At 38.4% G+C, this 25,689-nt stretch overlaps 1 protein-coding gene across 2 annotated transcripts in view; it reads right to left on the bottom strand.

The window, feature by feature from the left end:
- The window catches only part of WDR7 (WD repeat domain 7), a 240,191-nt gene that overhangs the window by 127,371 nt on the left and 87,131 nt on the right, over positions 1-25,689 (bottom strand). For both annotated transcript variants that reach the window (XM_034442484.2, XM_034442485.2), the window contains one exon: positions 21,260-21,373. In XM_034442484.2, the coding sequence (XP_034298375.2) occupies positions 21,260-21,373 (114 nt within the window). The remainder of the gene's footprint in view (positions 1-21,259; positions 21,374-25,689) is intronic.

Below are 25,689 nucleotides of genomic sequence, written 5' to 3'. Positions count from 1 at the left end.
CAGTAGACAGTCTAAGGTTAAAATTATGGGGGGTTTGGGGAAGTAACCACAGAGTCAGGTAGTGCATTCCAGGCATTGACCACTCTGTTGCTGAAGTCGTATTTTCTGCAATCGAGTTTGGAGCGGTTTACCTTGAGTTTGTATCTATTATTTGCTCGTGTATTGTTGCGGTTGAAGCTGGAGTAGTCATTGACAGGTAAGGACATTGTGGCAGATAATTTTATGTACTATGCTTAGGTCAAACTGATATTGGCGTTATTCTAAGTTGTCTAAGCCCAACATTTCAAGCCTGGTGCCATAAGGTATTTTATTTTATGAATGGAATGCGTTTAAAAATTGCTTTCATTCTGTTGACATTAGCTATTTGGAACGGTGCGATGTAAATTCAATAAGATTGTATAGGGCATGAAAGGAACAGGGAACAGCAAGATAGCAACCATCACTTACAAGCTATTCTATTATGCGGGCAGCTTCCTAAAAACTCATACAGCACCAGCCAAGGGTAGTAATCTCCCAGCAGCAAAGCAAGAAGCCAGATGAGATTCAGGGCAAGAAGGAGTGATTTAGCAATGTGACAGCTTACCCTACCCTTCACAGTCACACACAAACTACGGAGTCTGTCGGTCTGCCGTTCCCCGTCACAAGGACACAAGCCAACTGTAGTCTCATGCATATTTCCTACACACGGCAACCACCAACAGAGCACAGAGTGAAAGTCATGACGGCATCAAACACAAAAACGCCACCTATTAGCACAATGACCTGTATTCCTTTTTGTGTCAGATCTTTCAACAATGGCTACGTGGGATCAATAAAAATGCGAACTCTTAGTACTTTACTGCTGCTTTTTAGGCCAGAAAATACTATATAGAAACACATAAGTGAAAAGACTGAAAGACAGATAGAACAAACCGAGTCACAAAATCTGTACAACTTTAGTATGAACGCAATGTCACACCCAGAGGTGACAAATGTTTGGGACTGAAGAAGTCTGTGTGTGTGTGTGTGTGTGTGTGAGAGAGAGAGAGAGAGAGAGAGAGAGAGAGAGAGAGAGAGAGAGAGAGAGAGGGAGAGAGAGAGAGAGAGAGAGAAAGAAAGAAAGAAAGAAAGAAAGAAAGAAAGAAAGAAAGAAAGAAAGAAAGAAAGAAAGAAAGAAAGAAAGAAAGAAAGAAAAGTGCCATATTGGTAGTATTGTTATAGCACTCCAAAGACCCGGGAGAAAATTGTAGGACTTTGGTGGTAGGAGTCTATTTTTATTTAACTCTTGAAATTGAAATAAACTAAAGCCGACAATAAAAGTACAAGCTAGGCTATCTAATCAACATGCTTCAGCAACAGCCTCTGAAAAACATTCATGGCATGCTTAGTACTTTGGGTAATTTGCATTGTAAGTAAAGCTTCTTACCATTAAACAAAAATAAATGAACTAAATTGAAGTTGTTAAATGCCTGCCTTTTACAACAAAGCTCTTACTTCTACAGTTCTAATTGCTCAGAGCCTGTCCTTATTCAGGTTCTGAATTAATCCAATTAGAAGACATGGCAAAGCCACATTAAAACATCAGATTAACATTTCAGAGTCATACGCCTCCCCTAAAATCAATGAAGAACTGTAAACTAGACAATTAAAAACATCCCTACCTGTTCCATCAAAAATGTTTAAGTTTCAGGATTTGGCTTCTTTTTGTCTGTATATTACAAATGTAATTGGCCGATTACAAAAAATAGGGAAATAAAAAGTTGCACAAAGCATAAAAAACACCTTTATGAGCGTTATCATGAGCATTTAATCTTTGAAAGTTCAATAGATAAAAAATACAACAGTAAATAGCTAGCACTGGAAACTCAGACATTCAAACTTTTAAAATCTAAAATGAATAAGATCTAGCAGAAAAATATTGAAGTTTTAAAAAATTACCGATTGTACTTTTAATTGCTTATGTTTAGATATGAATGTCAATATAATACCAATCTATATGAAAATCACCATTGATGACAAGTTCTACAGGCAGGGAAACAAAATCAAATTTGAAATATAAGATATCTAAATAAATTTATCTTATTTTACTATTAATATCCACATTTTCAAAGACTTCAGGGGCAGAAAAAAAATCAAATTGAAGTTATTGGGAAATGTGGGCAGATGGATTTCAAGAGCCAAAATAGTCAGAATCTCAATTAAAGTAATTAAATAAATGGACAAAAGACTTCTGTAACTGCGACTATGTGTGTGAGGTTTTTTTATTGAATAATATGCATATCAAACTCCTTGATCAATAGTATATGCTTTTTAGATACTGCCAACATGTGATGAATAGAATGAATATGCTCATAGAATTTCTTTATTGACCCGGATTTAGAAGTAAAGGGAAGGTTTTCACAAAACTAAGTTCACAAAACTAGAAGGAAAAGTAAGTTTTTTAAAAGGCAGGAAAAAAATTAGCATATTTTGGAGAAATTAGATGAAAATAACAGAATGAAATTTGACAAAAATAAATGTAAAGTTCCTCATTTAGGAAAATCAAATGCCCAAGTACAGAATGGAAGATATTTTGGCAATGCTCTTTGTGAAAAAGAACTTAGTCAATTTCAAATCAAATATGAGCGAATACTACAATGTGACTTGAAAATAAAGTCAAATACAATGTTAGGTTATATAGGTAAAAGTAAAGGTTTCTCTGTCCAGTTGTGTCTGACACAATGCTCATCTCTGTTTCTTGGCAGAGGTGGGACCCAGCATTGTCTGAAGACATTTTCCGTGGTTATGTGGCCAAAAGCGTTGTTACCGTCCCACTGAAGTGGTACCTATCGATCTACTAGTATTTGCATGCTTTCAAATTGTCGGTTTGCAAGAGCTGGGGCAAGGAACAGGAGCTCACCCCTTTGCTCGGGTCTTGAACCTGGGCTGTCAGCTTTGCAGCTGACAAGCTCAGTGTCTTTAATCACTGAGCCATCGCACCCCTCTGCTATATAAGTAGTTTCTAAATAATTGGAAACGCCATTCCACTCTACTAAATATCTTAAAAGATGTTACACTGAAAACGGTCAAGATTATTCTTTTGCACTTCGGAACAACAGACAAAAAATCGTGACCATTTCTTATATGGCATCCTTTCAGTCATTAATGTTTCAGGAAAGTTGATTTTCAATGTTTAAAAAACTACTTACTATTAATAAAAAGCAGATTGAAAATGGAACTAATTATCCAGAGAGGTAGTGAACTCCCTTTATGAGATGTACCCCAGTTGCAACCAAGCGGCCACATATCCAAGATACTTTAAATTGAATTTCTGCAATGACTCTTTCTATGATCCTAGAAAGCCTTCTTCCACTGATATTCCCAGCAGATAGTATGGTGCCTGTGGTTCCACAGATAGTGTGTTGGAAAGCAGAACACTAACTGCTTGCTATCAATATCTATAGTGTCCTTTTAAAGCCATTAAAATTGAAGGTTATTATCTTGCCTGATGATCATATAATGCAATTATTCACTGAGTACAGCAATACTTGCTTTTATGCGGAATTTCACAGTACTAGATTTTATGAATGATTTTGAACTCTTAAAGCTAAAGAGAAAACCTCTGTCAACGTTTTCCATATGATCCATAATTTTTTGCAATCTCTAGCATGGCTCTCCTTTCCTCTAAGCTAAATTCCCAAATGCTGTATTATTGTTGTTGTTGTTATTGTTGTTGTTGTTATTGATCATGGCACATTCAGTCAGATGTTCAGACTGGGTTTGGCATTTTTGTCTACCTATCGAGTCCTTACCAAGGACCTGGGATAGGCAGATCTGGATGTTTGATGATGTTGAAGATATCGTCGCAGGATAGAAGCTGTTCTTAGTAAAGCCTCCTTCTGCAATTGACTGATTTTGTCAGGCGAATTTGTTGATGCCAATGATGTTCAAGTGGTGCTCCAGTTATTTTGGGATTGCAACCAAGGTGCCTATTACTATTGGTACTACCTTTGCTTCCCTTTGCCATAGTCGTTCTATTTCTATTTGTAGGTCTTTGTATTTTGTTATCTTCTCCAGTTCTTTCTCTTCTCTTCTGTTGTCTCCAGGCATTGCCAGAGGAATTTAACTTCTTCATTTTCTTTGATGATGATGACGACGACGATGATGGTTTTGTAGGACAGATGCTCAACCGCCCTATTCATTATGTCTGTTTTTTTGAGGGCACCACTTGCAGCCTCATTTTCTGAAGTAAAACATCTGGCCTTCAATAGCTTATCTTTGGGATTCTGTGGCATCTTTCCTGACCTGAAGTACACACCCAATTAAGCCTCAATTGTTATAATTTTGAGTGTCTTCTAGAGCCATTGTCCTGGAGTTGAGTGCTATGTGGTATGGGAATGGTCAGCTTGCAACCATGATGATTTTGCAAAACTCAACTTTAAAAGCAATAATGATAAAAGGGAGCTGATAATTAAATTAAAATTAAAGTACAGAATTGGCAGAACAACACCAAAAATAAGGAAGGAAAGGGGAGAAAGGTAGAACAGTAAAAAGGGAATGTGTAAGTTTAACCTTGCCACCAAATGTAAGAATTAAGGGTAACTATAAGTGACAAGCATTTTTGCTATAGAAATATACTAGTGACCAAAAATGTTGCTACTGATTGTGTTTTCCACCAATGATTGGTCAGCTTTCTTCAAAGTATAGAATTAGCCAAGGCTAAACTTCAAAAGAAGCCTCTGTAAAATGTACTCACAAACAGCTTGTGTGCTTTGCTCAGACAAAAAGAATGATCAGAAAAAGGGAGAGTTAGCCAGAAGCCTGATTTTTTTTTTTTTAAAAAAAATCCCTTTTCTCCCTTTTTTACCAGAGTTTGCACATGGATAGCCATAATTCACAGGTGTGATGTAAAACCTCTGAAATATGAGACATCGCTGTCATTACTGTTGTGAATTACAACATTTTTCATATGGGCTTGTGATCAATTATAAGGGCAATCTATGTAATATATAGAATATATATAATAGTGTGCCACAGTCTAATGTAATTTATTTCCATCAATGAGGTAATATCACCCAGCACACTAGAGGCCAAATCTGAAAGTTCATTCTGAAGGTTATTGCTTCACAAAGGGACTGCTTTGTCCCATGGTTATGACTTCCTGTCTTGCTCATACCTCTGGTGCTGAATCCTCAAATTCAGCATTATTAAAATTACAACCTATGTTTACCATGAATGCAAGCTAAAATCAAAGCTGTATGTACATAGCTGTACAACATCCAGATACTAGAGGCACAGCCCAGCAAATATTCAACAACCTCATCACATTGATCAGTTACTCTATATTTGAAATCAGACAAATGACAGAGATCTGCTTTTATTACCCTGTATGACCCTGCAGGATGGAGGCGCGATGGCTCAGCGGTTAAAGAGGATGATCATGTCAGCTCTGGGTTCGAGACCCAAGCGCTGCACAACAGGGTAAGCTCCCATTCCTTGCTGCAGGTCCTATTCATCTAGCAGTTCAAGACCATGTAAATGAGAATAGATTAATAGGTACCACTTCTGTGGGAATGTAATAGTGTTCTGTACGCCTTTGGCGTATGGCTATGCTGGCCACACGACCATGGAAATGTCTTCGGACAACGCTGGCTCCCTCAGCTAAGAAACAGAGATAAGCACCTGACATAACTGGAAAGGGAAACCTTTACCCTTTTTTTAAATGATCATTCAGTCTAGTTTACAGGTCTTGTTTCGATGGGCTCACATAAACCCAACAGAAACTCACTCAAAATGAAAGTGGGCCAGAGGTGGGTTTCACATAATTTTACCACTGGTTCGCCACACACCGAAAATTTGAGTGTGCACGCATAGTTGCTTTGCTCACGCATGCGCCTTCTGTGCATGACCCCGGCCTTCCACGTATGTGATTTGCTCACGCATGGGGCTTGCACACATACGTGTGGTTTAGAAAATGTGACTAGGCATAACGCCGGGGCGGGTGGGCCACCCACCCGCAGGTTGCTAATACCGGTTCGCCTGAACCAGTCCAAACCAGTTGAATACCATCACTGAAGGGGGCCATGGGCCAAGCTGTTGGGAATGGCTGTTGTTCTCTCAGTACTAGATGCTGCTTTATTAATGAAAAATATAAATCCCTAGAATTCCCATTTCTTTATTTCAGGAATGCCAATAAAGATCTAAGCGGATATTCATTCTCTCCCTCCCTCCCCCTCCCTCCCTCCCTCCCTCTCTCTCTCACATACACAGAGAGAGAGAGAGAGAGAGGGAGGGAGGGAGGAAGAGGCAGGCTATAGAAGATGGAAATCCTTTAGCTGCAATTAAAGAAATATTATACATTTGATCTAATTCTGACAATGAGAATAAATAATCAGTGAAATGGTTTGCCTTCAGAAGTTGTGGGTGCTCAATGCTGGAGGTTTTTAAGAAGACATTGGACGACCATTTGTCCAGAATGGTATAGAGCAGTGATGGCTAACCTTTTTGCCATTACGTGCCAGGAGACGGGGGGCGGGGGAGGTTCGCGCACGCATGTGCCCACACCCATAATTCTATGCGCCCTGTCCTGTGCTTGCAACCCCCCTCTCCCCCGCTTCTGGCACGCGATGGCCAGGTAGGCCTGTTTTTCTTTCTCACCTGGCTCCAGATCCTCTCTATGCATCTGGGAAGGGCGAAAACAGCCTTTCCCACTCCCTCAGAAGTCCTCCACAGGACTGAAACGGCTCATTTCCCAACTCCCAGTGGGACAGGAAATGACATTTTTTGCTGTCCCCAGCCTCCAGAGCCTCTCTAGGCATCATGTGACATATTGGGACTTCCCCCCCCCCCCTTCGCTAAACCTAAATCGCATCTGGCCCGCCGGCTGGGAGTTTGACAACCCTGGTCTGAGGGCTCCAATTATGATTGGTATAACAACATTTTTTTCCCCCATAGGCACAGGGATAGTTTTTTCCCTCCTGCCATCACTCTACTGAACACCTAATTCTCACAGTGCTGTCTTATGCCTGTATGTATTTATTCATGTAGTATGGATATATATTATCATTTATCCTTATTAACTTCTTTACTCCTTCCTCTTATTGGTATTATGATAATAATTATCATTATTCTGTTTCTTTGCATGTACACTAAGAACTTGTGCACCAGAAACAAATTGCTTGTGTGTCTAATCACACTTGGTGGAAAAAAAAATGAAATATTCAAGTATTCATTCAAGTTCAATCTAAAACTTATTATTATTATTATTATTATTATTATTATTATTATTATTATTATTATTATTAGTAGTAGTAGTAGTAGTAGTAGTAGTAGTAGTAGTAGTAGTAGTAGTAGTATTTGGCAAGCTGTTACAAATCTACCCATCTAGCTTGAGGTATGAATTCAGAACAAAGCAGATTATAGGACGGGGAATTATCCTAAAATATCCAGAATGTTATAGCCTTCTGAACCTCAATTCACTTGTTGTTATTGAGTGGCCAAACACAGATTAAGTTTTCCAAAACCCTTACATTTTACAACGACGTTGAAGGAAGTATGAAATCTTGTTTAAGGAAACGGTGATAGCAAACAAAGACCACCAAAAGCGGGCAACTATATCGAAGACAATGTCATTCAGTTTTCTTTCTTTGCAAACGGCCTTTATTCAGCAATGGAAGCTGTCAGACACAACGATAATGCTGATGAAAGAAAAAGCCTGTGGTTTCTGACAGCAGCAGTGAACTCTGACCCTGGAGGACCATAAAGAAGCCAACTTGGGCCATTTTACACGAATGGAGCAGAGTGATTTACGTGGAGTAGTTTAAGTTTCAAGAGACAGATAACATCTTACAAAAAGCCACAGAAATTATGGCAAGAGCCTTCTAAGCACAATTTTAAAGAAGGCAAGGCATTAGAGCACAGGGGGGTTTTCAAGGATGTGTAACTGGATGCTAATATACGTGCTAATCTACTGCTTCTCAGAGCATGGAGCTCACCTATTCCCAGGCCAAAATAATTTGGAAAAGCTGAATAATGCTTTAGGATATTAGCAAACACAGGTGTGAACACAAACGCTTAACGATTTAATTTGCGAGATAAATAATGTTGTAAGAAGCTCTGCAACTAATTCCTTCCCTAATCAAAAGCTAGCCAAACCGATTTGTGTCTTAATGTCACAACAGTCACCCTTTCCCCACTCAACGGGATGAGGCAGGGCTGGCAGCTAGGAGATGTAACATCAGAAATAGGGAGTGAACATTTTTAGTTGAAAATCTGATTTTTTAAATCGTATTTTTATCATATTAGGTATGATCATGTTGCATAGATGGTGGCGCAGTGGTTAGAATACAGTACTGCAGGGTGACTCTGCTGACTGCCAGCAGTACGATCCTCCTCTGCTCAAGATCGACTCAGCCTTCCATCCTTCTGAGGTCGGTAAAATGAGGAGCCAGATTGTTGGGGACAATAGGCTGACTCTGTAAACCGCTTTGAGAGGGTTGTAAAAACACTATGAAGTGGTATGTAAGTCTAAGTGCTATTGCTATTGCATGGCATACAGATGGTCCTCATCTTACAACTGGTTACTTAGTGACTGTTTGAAGTTACGACCTATCTGAAAAAGGGGACTTATGACCCAGACCTGAAGTTCTGACGTTCGCCTCCCCCTGTAGTCATGTGACCGCACTTTGGGTACTTGGTTTTTATTTCTGGTTTTCGGCAAAACAACACCTATCATTGAACAATGGATTCACACTGAGGACCGCTGCATTTGCTTAATATGTTTAGGAGTCCTGTAAAAATAAAAATATCGTGGACATCTAAAAAGAAAACAGTGTTTTCAATGACATTGGGAAAAGTTGGGAAAAATATAGGCAGTTGACATAGGCCCCTATAAAAATAAGGAATAGAATAGAAGGTAACCATATATGGTGCAAAGCTTTACAAGCCAACTTCATAGCTGCCAAAAACTATCACTCTGAACAGTATTCCCCACCAGAAGTTTACATTTGCAGTTAGTATGGAGAAGGGTTGATGCTTTGCTGTGTCTCTGACCTACTGAAGAGATGTAAACTTGAATTTGGGAGCTTAGTCAAGCTCATTGTTGGCTTTTGCTATTGATGCTACAGCTCTATTTCAGCTGTTTCATCTCCTCAAACAAAACAAAACAGTAAACAATGCTTAAGGATTGGTAACTGGGAAAATCCAAACTTAACCAGCACTTTGCTAACCTCCATATTCTAGAAATCTACCATGTGCAAAACAGAAATGCCTATCAAATTGTCAGGAAAATCCCCAACCACCTTCTAAGAACTCTCTGGATCTACCAAGTACATCTTACAAATGTAAAATATACATTTTAAAATAAAATGGAATGAATAAATGTAACTCTTATAGGTCAAATCAATTGATCATAAATACTTTAGCAAAAAGAAAACAGATAAAGAGAGAATATTGCAATAAGTTTCACATAGCCCGAGAAAATATTGGTAGCTGCAAAATAATACAAGGGCAGGACCACCATTATCAACTGGGGGTAAGCAAAAAGTTACTGTAAGTAATATCCACATAACAAATTTAAATAGGATACCAAAGTAAGTATGTCCAGTTGCCAACGCTTCTCTAATTCCTTTTTTCCTTTCAATAAATCTGATTACAGACAACTGTGAAAATTTGCTTTCTCTTGGTAACAGAATGGGCAAATATATTATTCCTCAGGCCTCAAGGAGGAAAGCAAGATATAAACAAACATGGTTCTTGGTTCAACTGCTGACCATGAATGAATTTGGAGAATAACTTAAGACAGGCTCACAACCTACCTTAGAAACAGCGTGGATTAAGCTCCTTAAGGCAGTGGTCACCAACCAGTGGTCCACGGACCACTTGGTGGTCTGAGAGAACATTTTGGTGATCCGCAGAGAAATCTTTGCATTTCTCTCGAGGAGCCCGGCTGAAGTTCATGCTTCAGCGCTTTGATTCCCAGGGACAGAATGGGGTCCTTCAGGCAGTTAGCTTGGCCGCCTGTTAGAGGAGAGAAGTACATGGGATCAACCTTAGCTTTGCTGTCCATTGCGGATGCTAGATTGGCCCCCTGCAAACTCTCGTCTCTCGAGGCAGGCTGGTGCACCCAGGTGAAAGAGATGCTCCGGGATGACCAAAGGACCAGTCCTGTGACTACTACAGCTCTGGAATATAGGACTGACTTTCCCACCAATGTCGGCAAGCCACCATCAGTCTGCCCGTCTTCGTTTTCCTGCACTCAGATTGACCAAGCTTCTTGAGAGAAGGAACACAAAAGAAGTTTCCAGGCTGTGTGCCTGGAACAGGCGCTTTCTCTCGGGCCTCCCACCTGGAGACCTCACAGAAGCAGACAGGTAGGCCCGAAAGGCGGCTGAGACCCCCCCCCCGTGGTCCACGGGATTTAAAGTTATGAATTTGGTGGTCCCTGAGGTCCAAAATGTTGGAGACCCCTGCCTTAAGGAATATGGAGTTCGCCAGGGAAAGCACTCTTTTTTTCGCTATCCAACATCACTACAAAATCAAAGTCAGTGCCCTTTTGTTTACCCCATTAACATTACATTACTTACGGGCTCCAAATGTCCATTTTTCAAACGTGCGACATTCTTGCACAGCCTTATTTCAATCAATACATGGACTGCTTTTTCATAAAAAACAAAACAAAACCTGTTCGTATGTTCAAAATTCACAGGGTGGAATGCAATGCAGTTCTAATGAGCCTTTGCTAACTCAAAAGGGTTGCTCTCCTTTGCAGGCCTCCCTGCAGGCCTTGAAACCTGCTTTAGAAAATTGAGGGATTTTCGAAGAGATATTGCGGTTTGTATGCAAGTGTGTGTATTTGTGTGTGCGCGCGCACATACACACACATTGTTTTAAGGGGATAAAGTGTGTGTGTGGGCGGGGGAAGTTGAGGAGTGAAAAAATCATCCTCTCCTATCTCATCAGTAAAAACTGCTTCTACTAACAAAAGCCTTGGTAGTACAGTGGTCTAAAACACCCTGTTATTAAGACCAGCTGCCTGCAATTACTGCAGGTTCGAATCTCGCCAGGCTCAAGGTTGACTCAGCCTTCCATCCTTTCTAAGGTAGGTAAATTGAGGACCCAGTTGTGGGGGCAATAAGCTGACTTTGTATAAATATACAAAAAGGATGAAGGCTATTGCTTAGCGCATTGTAAGCCGCCCTGAGTCTCCAGAGAAGGGCGGCATATAAATCAAATTTTTTTTAAAAAAAAAAGCATATCAGTGTGTTAGGATATGGTATAAGTCTAACAAGTTGTCCAGGCAATATATGTGTTCTATAACTTTAAATGTATTCTGTAACTCTAAGATGTAATGCTGAGTAATTGTACTGCTGAGTCATTGTAATGACTAATGACTGCTGACTGAATGCTGACTGCAATTATCATAATTGTACTGTTGAGTCATTGCACTGCTGACTTCACTTATCTTAAGTGGATAATTACTAGTGTAAACTGTATATAAGGAGAGAGCCGAGCTATAGTCATTGTTGCTTGACTTACTGCTTGACTTGTTGATTGGAACTGTTACCTTCGTGTGAAGAAGCTCTCATCGTGGATGGATATGCTACCATCGTGATTCGTTACCAGCGTTGAATTGCTGTTTGTATGGTAAGAAGATATCTGTAACTTCGGACTGATTTGAATGGCTAAAGACTTGGATTGACTAAAAGACTATGCAATTGTTTTACACTACAAAGTAAAAGCTTTGTTAAACCAGTTTGTATGTATTGTATTCATTGCTCTCAGTACCGTTTCTCTGTGCACTTACTCTCCTGGTTGGTAACACAACAATATCCTTAACACAGTGGATTATATCTCCTAATAATAATAACCTAAACATCAACCTAAATATCTATTTAGAGAAGAAGCGCTTTGCTTTCATGAAACATTTTAAATGGCCTTGCTTCTTCATCTGGCTAAATACTTTATATAAAACTCTCCCTCTTTTGTTCCCTAAAGCAAAGTAGAATATTGACTAGTCCTATTATGAATCTCTGAGCTGAGTTCAGAAACCCAGCAATTGCACCTAAATGGGATTAAGAGACCAATACCTAGGTCAGTCTTGACTAAATGCTCATCCGAACCTTTCTGGGGTGAAAGCGCATATTACATTATTAATGGACCTTTAGAAGCGTGCTTACACCGCTATGTTGTAGGAAACTGGCTACTTTTTTTGCTGACGTGATCATCTCTTCTACGCTACACTTAAATTGCGCCTACAATGCTACATAGTGATTAAAAGACAATTCTTGCCCCAGACACAACCTGAAAAAGAAATGTTGTAACGAGAAGAAGACAGAAAGGCTGGGGCAGCAGTATATATTCTGGCCTAAAGAGAGGGTTAGGATGGGTTCCCTTTGCCATAAACAGGGGTCTTCAATCCCTGGGCCATAGCCCGGTACTGGGCTGCGGCCTGTTCAGAATTGGTAGGCAAGCCGCAGCTCCATTTGTGTGAGCAGTGGGCACTCTTGCGCATGCACGAGTGTTCGCCACTCATGTGAGCACATGCATCTGCTGCTCGCATGAAACCATTTCCTCTCCCCTCCCTCAGTCTGCAAATCTGGAAAGGGTTGGGGACCACTGCCATAAAACCCTTTCTTTTCTTTTTTTTATAAATATTTTTTATTATTTTATATCATACAATTCCTTTCTATGTTGAGCAGTGTGCTCTCTAGGTGTCCAAGGTGTTAACATACAAACGCGCAAACATCATCATCATCATTATAATTGTATATGATATTCGGTAATATATAAACAAATATGCAATAACATCAATCACATTATAACAATATGTTATCTTCCGTTATAGTATCAATTATATGACCATCAACAAAAATTTACTCTTCTGTTTTTCTTTCTTGTGTAAATCATATTTCACCTAATTCCACTCTAACCTCATTTAACCATCTATAGAACAGTTCCCATGTTATGAAATAATCCAAATCTTCTTTTCCTTTAATTTTTAGGGTTAACCTATCCATCTCTGCACATTCCAGAATTTTTTTGATGATGATATCATCTGCAGGGGTTTCTGGGTTTTTCCAGAATTGTGCATAAGCTATCCTAGCAGCTGCTAGAATGTGTAAAACCAAATATGTGTTACCCTTATTGTAATTTCCTGAAAGCATGCTCAACAAAAATGTCTCGGGTTTCAGATCTATGTGTTGTCTTATTATATTTTCCAGCCATATGGGTATTTTCCTCCAGTATTTTTTTGCTTTAGTGCCGTGATGGCGAACCTATGGCACGCGTGCCACAGGTGGCACGTGGAGCCATATCGGTGGGCACGCGAGCTCAGCTGCAGCACGCATATGTGCGCTGGCCAGCTGATTTTCGGGCCTTCTGGGCCCACCAGAAGTCAGGAAACAGGCTGTTTCTGGCTTCCAGAGGGCCTCCGTGTGGGTGGGGAAGGCCCATTTTTCATTCTCCCCAGGCTCCAGAGGCTTTTTAGGAGCCTGGGGAGGGCGAAAACGGCCTTCCCCACCCCCACAGAGGCCCTCTGGAAGCTGGAAATGGTCCATTTGCTGACTTCTGGTCTGGGCCCACCGTGCCATCATGTGCCAAAAGGCAGAGGAGGGGGGGTTGCGTGCACATGCACTGGGGGTCAGGGCGCATAGAATTATGGGTGTGGGCATGTGCGCGTGCGACCCCCCCCGTGCTCCCCCTGCTTTTGGCATGCGATGGCAAAAAGGTTAGCCATCACTGCTTTAGTGCATGTCCACCACACATGGTAGTATGAGCCTGGTGTCTGATTGCACTTCCAACATTTAACTGATTTGTTTTTATACTTGTTTGCTAATCTTGCAGGTGAGTAATGCCATCTGTAAAACATTTTTGTAGAGGTTTTCTTTGTACGCTGTAGACATTGTAAGTTTATGATTTCTATTCCATAATTTCTCCCACCTGTCCAAATCTATCGTGTAGCCAAAATTCTTAGCCCATGCACAAGATCTTTTGGCTGTTGGGAGGGGTGGGGGAGAAACAAACCTAGAATACCTCCTTCAACTTTGTGGACCTGTGAGAAGTTTGACAGGGCCTAAAACAACACTGCTGTTTTATGTTCATGTGAAATTGGACATCCAGAAGTTTGATCAAATTTGATATGTAGAAGGGGGCAGGCAGTTTGTAGTATATATCCGTTTATCGTCTACAGCAGGACTTCTCCTGTGATACCACAAGCTCTTAAAATGACAAATGAATTTCTCCAACCGCCCCATGAACCCAAACTCAACAATAAATAATAAATACGTGATAAATAAAACTGCTATGACGGGGAGACGGTTTTGATAGATGGATAGATCCAAGGTTTAGCTATCATTCAAAGTTTGCTTTGGGCTTTTCTACTTGCTTTGCCCTCACAAGCCTGCTCTGGAAATTGTTCAAAGTGGTAGCCAATTTTGACAGCACTCCTAACCCTATAAAGATTAATGAAATTGTAAAAGGATTTTAAAACACATCCCCACACCCCAGTTATCCGACGGTCTGTCTACCTCCAACTGTTTCTGCCCATCTTGTAAGATGTAGATCTCTGGGTCCCTTTGATAAATATCATTTGGGGAACCTAAGAAGTGTGTGTTGCATTACCTGCCTTCTGGAATCACCTGCCCCCCCCCGAGATTCATGTGGATCCCACTTTTTGGATGTTTATGAAACTGTTGAAAACCTAGTAAATCTCTCAGGCCTTGGGAAAAGGGGGCTGTGGAGCCCTCTTTATCTATGTTTAGTTATGTTGGCTTATGGTTGGATATATTGTTCTTCTGGTTATCCACGATCTTTTTATTCATTTTTATATATTTTGCTTTTGTTTTTTATCTATAAGCCACTCAGAGCTGGTCATGAATTGGGCCACCCTTGAAATTGGATAAAATAAATGAATCAGTAGCTTATGACGCATCTATTTTAAGAAAGAACCTTTGCTTTACAGTATAGGGTGATATTTTTTTCATATATTACATTATATATTTCATATATAAAAACAAATGTCATGTGGAATTTTTTTAGAAAGTATTATGGTCTGCCAGGTCAAATCAATTATAAGGAACCATTATTTACAAATCATGAGATCTTTTTATCTTTTTATTTCTAGACTCCAAAATACTGATCAGGAAACATCCTACCACAACTGAATCTTTAAAAAAAACAAACATGTTCATCCTAGGTCTTCATAAGAACAGAAGTTGACCAAGTGATAACAATTAAAATGGGAGATATGACACCCATGGTATGAATGGTCACCATAAAGTATCTAATGAGTGGCACAATTCTGATAGGTCTTTTATCATAAATTAGAACCTCGAGGATATTGACTTTCCAGTAGATCTTGGCCAGAAGCTTCAAGGTCATCAATCATGGGAGCTCCTCCCTGTCACTTAAGACTCTAAATTACATGCACACACCTTATCTTTCCAGAAAGTGAGAGGTGGAACTGAGAAGGTTAAAAAAGAGAGATGATGCTATTATAGCTTTTTTTAGCTTCTCCTTGGAGAAGTGAAATCTGAAGTTTGCCAGAGACTATGAAAGTGCTGCCCATCAAGAGGAAAAAGCACTGTGGTGAATCTAGGTGACAGAAGACAGAAAGGTTCAAAGCTGGAAATAAAGTCTCAAAGACCTCGAGAAAGAGGTCTGCTGAAGGTCCAAGAGAGAAGAGCAAGGCTGAGAATAACAGAAGAAAAAAACATCTGCAAGTGTTTGTCTCTATAAAACTCTCTGAGAAAGATGGAGTATGTAAATAACCCCAAAGTCCACATAACTAACTGAAAATTACAAGAACCTGGTTTGTGGGGGCAATAATCTGACTTTATATAAAAAAGAACACTGCTTTGGGGGGGAGGGGGGGCAAAAGCCCTACTAAGCAGGTATATACAAAAGTATGAAAGCTATTGCTTAACGCATTGTAAGCCGCCCTGAGTCTCCGGAAAAGGGCGGCATATTAAATGAACCAATAAAATAAAAATAAAATGAATAAGAACCCTGCCTATGCAAAACAAACAACTGTAAACCAAATAAGCACATTAATTGAGAGGGGAAACCAAAGCAAGAAAAAAAGATAAACATAAACAGTGAAAGAAACACATTAGTAAAAGTACTGTAGAGCAGAGTTCCTCAACCTTTCCAGTTTTGCGGATCAGCGGGGGGGATCCCTTCTGTAGAGTTTTTAAAGAAACAGAATATAGAATTTTGTAATACAAACTTCCTTTACATAATAACTTACACTGGGGTGTCAAATTGGCAGCCCGTGGGCCGGATGTGCAAGCCACGCCCACCCCAGCTCCGCGAATGTGAAAAACGTTGTGAAACATCACATGATGGCAACGTGATGCAGAGAGTTTGACATACGTGGCTTACACAGTAAGTCTTATTTCATAAGTAAGCCAATTTTGTGAATAAATTATTATTCCACCGAGTTGATTTGTATGCATTCTCTGGTTTGCTGCTACTCCAAAAACATTTAAAACCATAACAAGATCCTATTTATCTCCAATCTGCCATCACAGGAATTAAGACTGCAGAAAGTAAGAAGCTTTAGAGAGTTTTCCTAAACTTTCTGTTAACGGAGACAAGGAGAATACTTCATTTCTTACACTAAGTATGAAGGGAGAGAGATGTATTTTCACAATGGCTTCTACTTTTGCATTCTAGACTTGGTTCACTTTTCAATATGGTACAAAATTACCTCAACTCTGCCAGCCAGAAGGGATATACAGATGCTTTATTAGCAAGGAATTTCAGAAACTATCAAGAAGCCTAGATCAATACACAGTCTTGCACTAAATCCTCTTTCAACTATATTCTTGAACACTGGAAATGGATATTTTTTCACCATTAGATGCATTCAAAAATAATTCATTTCTATTATATTTAGATTTCTGAACTTATAGTGATAATGTTATTTTGCCAAATATATAAAAGGCATTACTGAAAGTATAGGGTAAATATGGATGGAGGAAATATCATGATGGTGATACTGAAGTAGATTATTTTTTAAAAAGGAACAATGGCCTTCAGTGAGCAGGGATTTTAAGATGCATTTATATCACTCTCCACATGATCTGTGTGACACTAAAAGATCAGAATACAAAGCGTGGCAAAGACAGATGTTCAAATTAGATTTCTGCTCATTGACAGAACTACAAACTATTTCAAGAATACCATAATGTACATTTTATACTGCTGATTGGAATTGCTGAAAAGTAGCCAAACCTTAGCATGAGGTAAATATAATACACATCTAAAAAACCCACTGCTTTTTTCTGCTGATTGCACATGGGAAATAATGAATCTTTAGTAAATGAATGGAAGTAATTATGCAAAATCAAGGTATTTTATTTATATAAAAATAAAACAGACATTTCTTTCATTTTACAGATGCAAAGAATCCAACGGAATACAGTTAGGTTCAAAATTCAAATAACTTTATTGTGGTCGTTAACCAGCAGAACAGTCTTGCATTTCAGAGTTAGAAATGCGAGACCAGCTGCTCTTATGCAGCTCAATCTTCTGGAAGACCATCCTTCCAGAAATATGGATGGGGCCTTCTCTCCTGGGCATTTGGAAAGCCCTTGAGATCTGAATTAAAGGTTATTGTTGTTGTGGGTCCTTTGTGGTAGTGTTCTCTTATAGCTGCCAGGGTTGCTTTGTTTTTAATTTGTACCATTTGCCAATATTGTAAAGAAGGAATGGACCTTCATGAAGCACAGACTCGCTAAGATTTTATATTGTCTGGAAATAAGTTAGGCAAAAACTCCAAGATATTTCAGCGAAACTATGACAACGGAGGTTACAAAAATAATTATGCAAATATAATAGGACCAAAAGAAAAAAGATAGATAGATAGATAGATAGATAGATAGATAGATAGATAGGCAACGATCTCCACCCAAATAAGGTAGATTTGTTTGTCAAGATTTTATTTTCAATTATTTAACAACTATGATTTATTTATTTATAAGTTTATATACTTTATGTATAAATTTTATACACTGCTCAATTCCAACACAGAGGACAGGGGTAGATGATGAGCCCAGTTCAGTTCTGATAGTCAGAAGTTTTGAATTTTATCTTTTTTTTTTCTATTTTCATATCTGGTTCTGGCTGGCTGACTTAGCAAAATATACCAATATACAGATCCTACAAATCTGAGATCTGTCCTCCCATATTTTAGAGCACAGAATATTTTAATCTATGACCATACTGCTTCTTTAAGTTGAGGTCATTAAATCTGTCAACAAGAAGTAGTGATATAGTATTATAATCTCAGATTTTGACAATGTCAGTGACTTTTGACCTTTTCTTTTATTATGTGGTCAGCTGTGCTGACCAAAGAAAGCTGAAACTAATCTTTCCAGCACAAAAGCTGCAAATAGTGCTTTTCTATTTCATGAGAAATGTAATTCAAATGCAGAACTCTCCTATATGCATTAAAAAATTTAAAGCATATAAACAGTAGATTAAGAGACACATTGCTGCTTACTAGAATCATACTATTTCTTTATCTTATTTCAGGTAAGTTCATTCTAGGTGATATATTTCCTGTGTGCATTATCTAAGGTAGAGCATATGACAGCTATTACAACTACTGGATTATTAACTAGTTAATTTGTTTTAGTTATTGATAATGCTGCACTTCATTTTTTCACATTTAAAACAACATTTTTTTTAAAAAAATGTATTTTATCAGGCTTTATAATTGGAGGCTCTAAGTTATATATCATGCATCAGATACACTTGTCCATATAACTTGAATGCTAGTCTCTTTCTACGGACAAAAGAATTTTCAAGGAATGGAAGTGGAACTCATTTGCTTTTATTTTAGTGATAAAAAAAATGTTGACTGATTTGGTAAAAACTATGACACATTCTCAATGGGAAATGAATCAATAGTTATTAGCGTTTAAAATATATAAATTTTAAAATAAATAAAATAAAAAATAAAATATAGATATATAAATATAAATATAGAGAAATGGAATGAAAACACACATTTCAATAGGATTATATTTATCAATGCAATTATATTTGAAATAGTCTTTTGCTACTAATAGCCTGATCCTGAGAGAAACATTAGTAATCTATTAATAGTCCAATCCTGAGGCCAACATTATAAACATCTAACCAACACTGAACATCTTACACTCTTTTTTTAAAACAATAATGCAGTTATCAGTAAAAAGTAAGAATGTTCAGCACAGTGGCCATATTCTAAAAAATAATACACATAGATCAGAAATTACTATAGACTTATTAATTTATAATTTGGTTTCATAAATTTATATCTGGCTTCATCCATATCAGGCAGTTCTCAATAAACATATAAAATATAGAAAGCTGTCAAATCCAAAGCATAAACTTGCACAGTAATTATATAGCAGTACTGCTTTGAATGAATAGGAACCATCACTCAGCGATCACAAAATGTGGGAAATCATCAAAACACCAATGGATTTATTGCCCCATGTTTTGTGGCGCAAATACTCAGTCTAACTACTAACTAAATCTTATTTCTTTTCAAGTGCCACCAAAATAAGATTTATAGTGATAATGGTTTCAATGTATATGCCTACATGATTTTTGTACTGTAATTTATATAGGCATCTAGTCAACAGAAATACAGTTGCCTTTGAAAATTTGCACAAAAATCTATATATAGCTCAATCAAGTAACAAGGTCCAAGAGAGAGCATATACAATCTCTAGCCTATCGTTTTATTAGTTTTTAAAGAAATCTTGTAGTCATGTAAATTGGGAAGTAAATAACCTTTTATTTCAGTACATCTGCTACTGATAGCTTAAGCGAGAGGAAAATCAATTAGTGAAAGAAATGAGACATTTGACATATTCCTTTATAAATGCCATTGTGCAGATTCTCTCCCTTTGGATAAAAAGGGAAAAAGTCATTAAGTTGCTTAAGAGTCAGAATCAGAATAGAGCTGGAAGGGATCTTGGAGGTCTTCTAGTCCAGCCCCCTGCTGAAGAAGGAGAACCTATACCATTTCTTTCTTATTCCTTCAGAGTGCATCCCTAACCAAAGTGAAGCTTTAACTGAATAAAACTTGATTTGCTCACAAATACTTTGCCTTTCCCTTTGTTAACTTTTCCATTGTGCAATAAGTACTTATTTTTCTCCACAAAACAGTAGATGGGATCAACCTATTCTGGAAGCTAATCAAGGAGAGAACCAACCTAGAATTAAGGAGAAATTTCCTGACACTGAGAACAATTAATCAGTGGGCTGACTTATGGGTGCTCCAGCACTGGAGGTTTTTAAAAAGAGATTGGACAACCATTTGTCTGAAATGGTTAGATTAGAAGAGCTCCAGGTTCCTTCCAATTCTGTTAAACACCATGTACATTGCTTACAGAACCCCAATTAATTAATTGCAGTAACTATTCTCAAGAATTATTGTTTGAAATATCATCAACATGAATATTCTCCTTTTGCCCAACATATACTGTAATCCTTGACCTATGCCAAACTGCCTCTAATTAATTTATTCATTAATCTACCTTTCATATTTATATTTATATTTATATACTCTCATCTTCTGAATCTGATTCTGGGCAGCAGACAGTTAAAACTGATAAAAAAAAACAAGCACTAAAAATTATACCATAATAAAAATCATAATAAATTATAACATAATAAATTTATTAATATTATTAATAAAACTGGGTAAAAGTATCTTTAATACAGTGCAGCCATCTCACCAGTTCTCCATTTTCCCAGGATGGCTTTCACAAAAGCAACTACTATGACTAAGGCTATGACCCTTTGAGGAAATAAAACACTGTAAAAATAAACTGAACATACATCCATAATTAATATTTATTATTTCAATAAATTCAGTAAGTTGTCTTATTGGATGAATATTTATACTTGGCAATTTTAATGTTTCTTACGCTGTAAGCTGTCAGGGGTTGCTCGAAATACGATGGGTGGCAAAGAAATTTAATGAACAAATAAACAAATTTTGCATATTATAATAATTTTTGGAAATCTACAAGATTGCTCATGCCATATTTGAGCAAAAAGAAAGCAGAGCCTAAGCAATAAAATTAACAGAATACAACTGAAACTTTGCAGTGACAAAGGTTTATAAAATGAAATACATCTAGATATATTACTTCCTGGAATAACTTCACAATGAAATTTCAGATGCAAATGCTTTATTGTAAAACATTGCTCAAAATGGAGGGATGTTGACTGCAAGTTGTGAAATACCACATCAAGAGCAGAGTATCAGTGGGATTATACAGACGATGACACTTACCTGCTGAGATGTCCTCGTCAACCAGATCATGTTCTTCTTCTTGAATTTTGGCTTCAGGTCCTGATTGTTCGGGGGTAACATTAATGGTCTGAATAGTTTCTGTCGTCACTCCAGCTGAAACATCAAGACACAAAACACTAAACCCATTTGTAATTTTCTCTGAATTAGAGAAAACATATTTAAACTTCATATTATGCATTTATCACATTAAATAATCTGACGTATTGAGATGAGATTGGATATCCTACAAAAATTAGTGAATTGATATCTCTTTGTCCAGGCTTTTCAGACTTTGACCAGAGTTCAAGATTTCTTGGGCTTCTGAACCTTGTCAAGTTCTAATTAATAAATTTAGGAGTAATATAGTGCTAATGGCAAACAAAAATGGTACTTCCTGCATAGGAAGCAATGTTCTCACAATCTGGATGGATAAAGTTGTACCTTAAAACGAGCCGTTTAAGAACAAGAAACTTTGTAATTGAAAATTGCTTCATGCCTAGTGAAAATCAGACAAGATATAAAAGTACATTCGTCCTGTTGGTAACTTTGCTTCCCATCTGTTTGTTGTTCCTAACTTTTCCTTCTGTCCATCTGTTCCCTCCCTCTCTGCAGAAAAAGGCATATGGTATGCTTATAAGGGCAGAGATCTTCAATTAAGGCAAGGACATGCAAACTGCCCTGCATACATAGGACACTGTATGGTTAGTACAATAAAGGCACTCCAAAATAGCACAACTATGCTTGTTGTTTATATTTTACTCCATTAGTGATTTAGTAGCATCAAAGGGGTGAGGTTCCTTTTTTAAGAGTTTATTTTAAAGAAAAGAGAGGCTGTATAGAGAATGCATATCTTCTAGATTCAGCACCGAGGCAGACTGTCATATTTCCACTGTGAGAGCTAGAACTGAACCTTCCTGGCTGTGGCGCCTGTTTGTGAGGTGGCTCCAGAGAGGGAGGAAGCCATGGATGATGCTGCAGGAAGAGACACTTGTCTTTTTCTCTGGTGTGAAATTAATTTACCCTCCTGTGCTGCATCTTGGGAAGCACATGGGCATTTCCTACAACAGAGCTGGTACCTTGGCAGCCAAACTACTACTGTACAATAGCATTGTGGTCTCCTGGCTAATGTAACAACACCATATGCTAACAACAACAAAAACAACAACAATAGTACTCCCTTATAATTCTTTCCTATGTTGGTCAAAAGATTCTCCCAAAGGAAAGGAATTCTACTATTAGGAATCCAAGTATTTCACTTTCACCTGACCTTTGCTCATTGGATAAACTCAAAATCCTATTCCAGGCTATGGAGGAGGAGGAGGAGGAGGAGGGGGAGGAAACATTCTTGAAAAAGGTATGCAGGAACCAATTAAGATGCCATCATATGGATGAATTCCTCCCAAACCTCCCCAGCACAATTTATTATTATTATAAAACAGATTTATATCCTGCTTTTCCTCTAGGAGCTCAAGGCAATGTGAAGACCATTCCTTCTACCATTTTGCCCTTACAGTAAGTTGGGCAGAGAAATAGTGACTTATCCAGAAGAAACCATTGATCTATACTAATCAAAGCTACCAATTGGATAGCAGAACATGCAATAATGTTACTGAGAGAGCATTATCAACTTCCACAGAAAGCAGTGCTTACACTAGTTTATATTTAACACTGAAAAGCCAAGGCATATTATTTATTATTCATAAAGCAAATCTGTCAGATTTCTTCTGAACCTCCATGAGGGGGAAAAAATCATAAATAATAAAAAATAAATAAACCCAACCACAGCAATGGAGACAGAAGGGAGGAGGTGAAAGGTAAAAAGAAGAGAGAAATGTGAAAAACAGAAATAAATCAGATGAAGACAGACTGTGAAATACAGGTCCTTTTTTTGAAATAAAGTCAATGAGCAAAAGCATGCATTACCCAGCCTTACCTCCCTAGTCTTCAGTGCTTTTTTAGATAACTAGTTAAGAAAAATTAACTATAAGAAACATTTTGCCCAGTTACAGGATTTTACATGGGACTACTACAAAATATTTACCTATTTGCAGATTAACAACAATGCAGAAGGACTGCCAAAACCATAGTTTTGCTATTTAGAAGTAGCAATACTTTTTGTCAATGGTGCGGTCATAATATTTATTCATTTAATTCAATGTAGGCTCCTCCCTACTCCAAACTGACTTGGGCAGCCTGAAATATAAATAAACCACAAAAAAACCCCACACAACACCAGACAAGATGGGATCTGATTGCTCTATCTAAACATAAGCAAAAGCACATCCATCTCAAATCAAAGCTCATCAGTTTAGCAACAAATGAAAATAATACTTTTTTCCATTCAGAAAATAACAGAAACTTATTTTCAGTAATCATCTGAGTAAATGGCTTGAATACTAAAACAGTGCAGATGTTTTAAAACTCTTCTAAACATCTGTAGCTGAATTCTATTTTATCAAAGCAACACAGGTCAACTTCAAGAATCCTTTGAAGTCATCAGGTTGTTGCCAGCAATAGAAAGTATTTAGACAGTGCCTCAATATTTAGTTCTGAGGGATAAACGAAAAATCACAACACTGCATGTAAACTGTGTTCAACAATGTACCTTCAAGTGCCAAAATGTGCAATCAAATGCTGCACATTTGTGACTCTAAACATCCAGAGAAAGGGAGCAGTTCAGATCTGGAGCATCAGGGAGAATGATATTAATTAGACAAGTGTTAATTACATCATTGTCACAAAAGGCTAACCACTCTGTAAGAAAGGAAGCTGCGGGACAGAGAACTTGGCAGTTCTCTAGCTGGAAAGAACTAACATGTCAATGTCAATCAGGGTTTTTTTGAAGCCCTCAAGATAACGGCTATATATTTATTGACTTGGAAAAGCAGAAGAAAAAGGCCTAGAGTTTAAACCTTGGAGCACAGGCTTCTACAGACTTGGTTTCCATGTATGGCCGTGGAACATCTGTGCGTATATAGACGTCATGTCTGGTTGCAAGAGAATAATCCATAATCCACACTATGTCTGAGAACCCTCTGCTAAGAAATCTAATTCCTAAATAAAGGGTAAGGGTCTGGAGTGCTGAGATTTAGCAGTACTGCCTGATGTGCAGCCTGAGTAATCTACCAGATTTGCCGTTTCATGCCAGCAATCCAACATCTAAAAAATTTAGACCACAATCCCAGAGAGCAAATCTCTCGATCTGAAATACTCTTTCACTTTCTAGTTCTCTTACATGGACTGGAAGGATTCTTAAGCTTCCTCCCTTCCTCGATTTTCAAAGTTCAGAGCTGCTCATTGTGGTATCATCTGCCCCCACACAGATTATAAGAAAAGGATAATTGTCAGAAGACTTGACAAGCTTTCAAAGTTGCTCTGTCACATCCCTGATGCTTATGCTTGACAGGAAGCTGATTTTATAAGTTTATGGGTAAAATCTGCAGATATTTTTTAGCTCTTCATAGCAGTGAGCCACTAAGTACTAAGTACTTTTTTCTTTTTCTACAAATTTCTTCAGACCTTTAGGGATTCCTTCCTTCCTTCCTTCCTTCCTTCCTTCCTTCCTTCCTTCCTTCCTTCCTTCCTTCCTTCCTTCCTTCCTTCCTGTCTGTTGTGGTCCGCCAGCAGCCTGTGGAGCTGGCAGCTGAGTCAGACAGTGAGGAGGCTGGGGAGGACAATGGGCCAATCCAATGGGCCAGGGGAAGGCCCGGAAGAGGGCTCTGGGTCGGAGGCAGAGATGGGGTCATCTGGAAGCGATGCATTGGACTCTGGAGCCTCCAGAGGTGGATAGCAGAGAGACAGAGGAACAAGAGGAGCCTGTTCCTAGTGCACGCATGCGAAGAGCTGCCAGAAGGCAAGAGCAGTAAAGCAAAAAGGACAACTCGGGAGTAAGGCCAGGAGATGATTGGCCCCTCCCATAAGGCTTAAATGAGCAGCAACAGCTCTTGGGATCTTTGTAGGAAAGCAACATTGCTACAATTCTCTCTTGTCTTGCTACATTTGTTTTGTGTTCCAGTCTCTTGCTTCTGAACTTTTGCCAAGAAAAGCCTTTGGCAGGGTGCCAAAGAAGTCAAGGTTGGTGATAAGGCTGAAGAACTGTTTATGAAGAATTTGTTTTGAACTTAATTTGGACTTAATTTGGACTAAGCTGAGAATGAAGTAATTCTCAGCTGTTCTAATAAAATATGTTTGTTTAGGACTGATTGTATCTGGTAATAACTACTTGGGCCTAGGTCACAACACTTCCTTCCCTTCCCTTCCCCCCAGATTTTTGACATTCAAAGCTGCTCTTTTTCATATCATCTGCCCCCACATGATTTATAACAAAAGGAGAATTGTCAGAAGCTTGACAAGCTTTTGAAGTTGTTCTGTGACACCCCTGATCCTTGTCCCTGATTTTTACAAGTTTGTAGGTATAATCTGCAATTTTT

The sequence above is a fragment of the Pantherophis guttatus genome, chromosome 2 (assembly GCF_059756535.1).
Source record: "Pantherophis guttatus breed Tessera chromosome 2, ASM5975653v1, whole genome shotgun sequence".
Classification (NCBI taxonomy): Eukaryota; Metazoa; Chordata; class Lepidosauria; order Squamata; family Colubridae; genus Pantherophis; species Pantherophis guttatus.
Note: the sequence above shows the minus strand (reverse complement) of the source record. Positions and strands in the feature narration are given on the sequence as shown.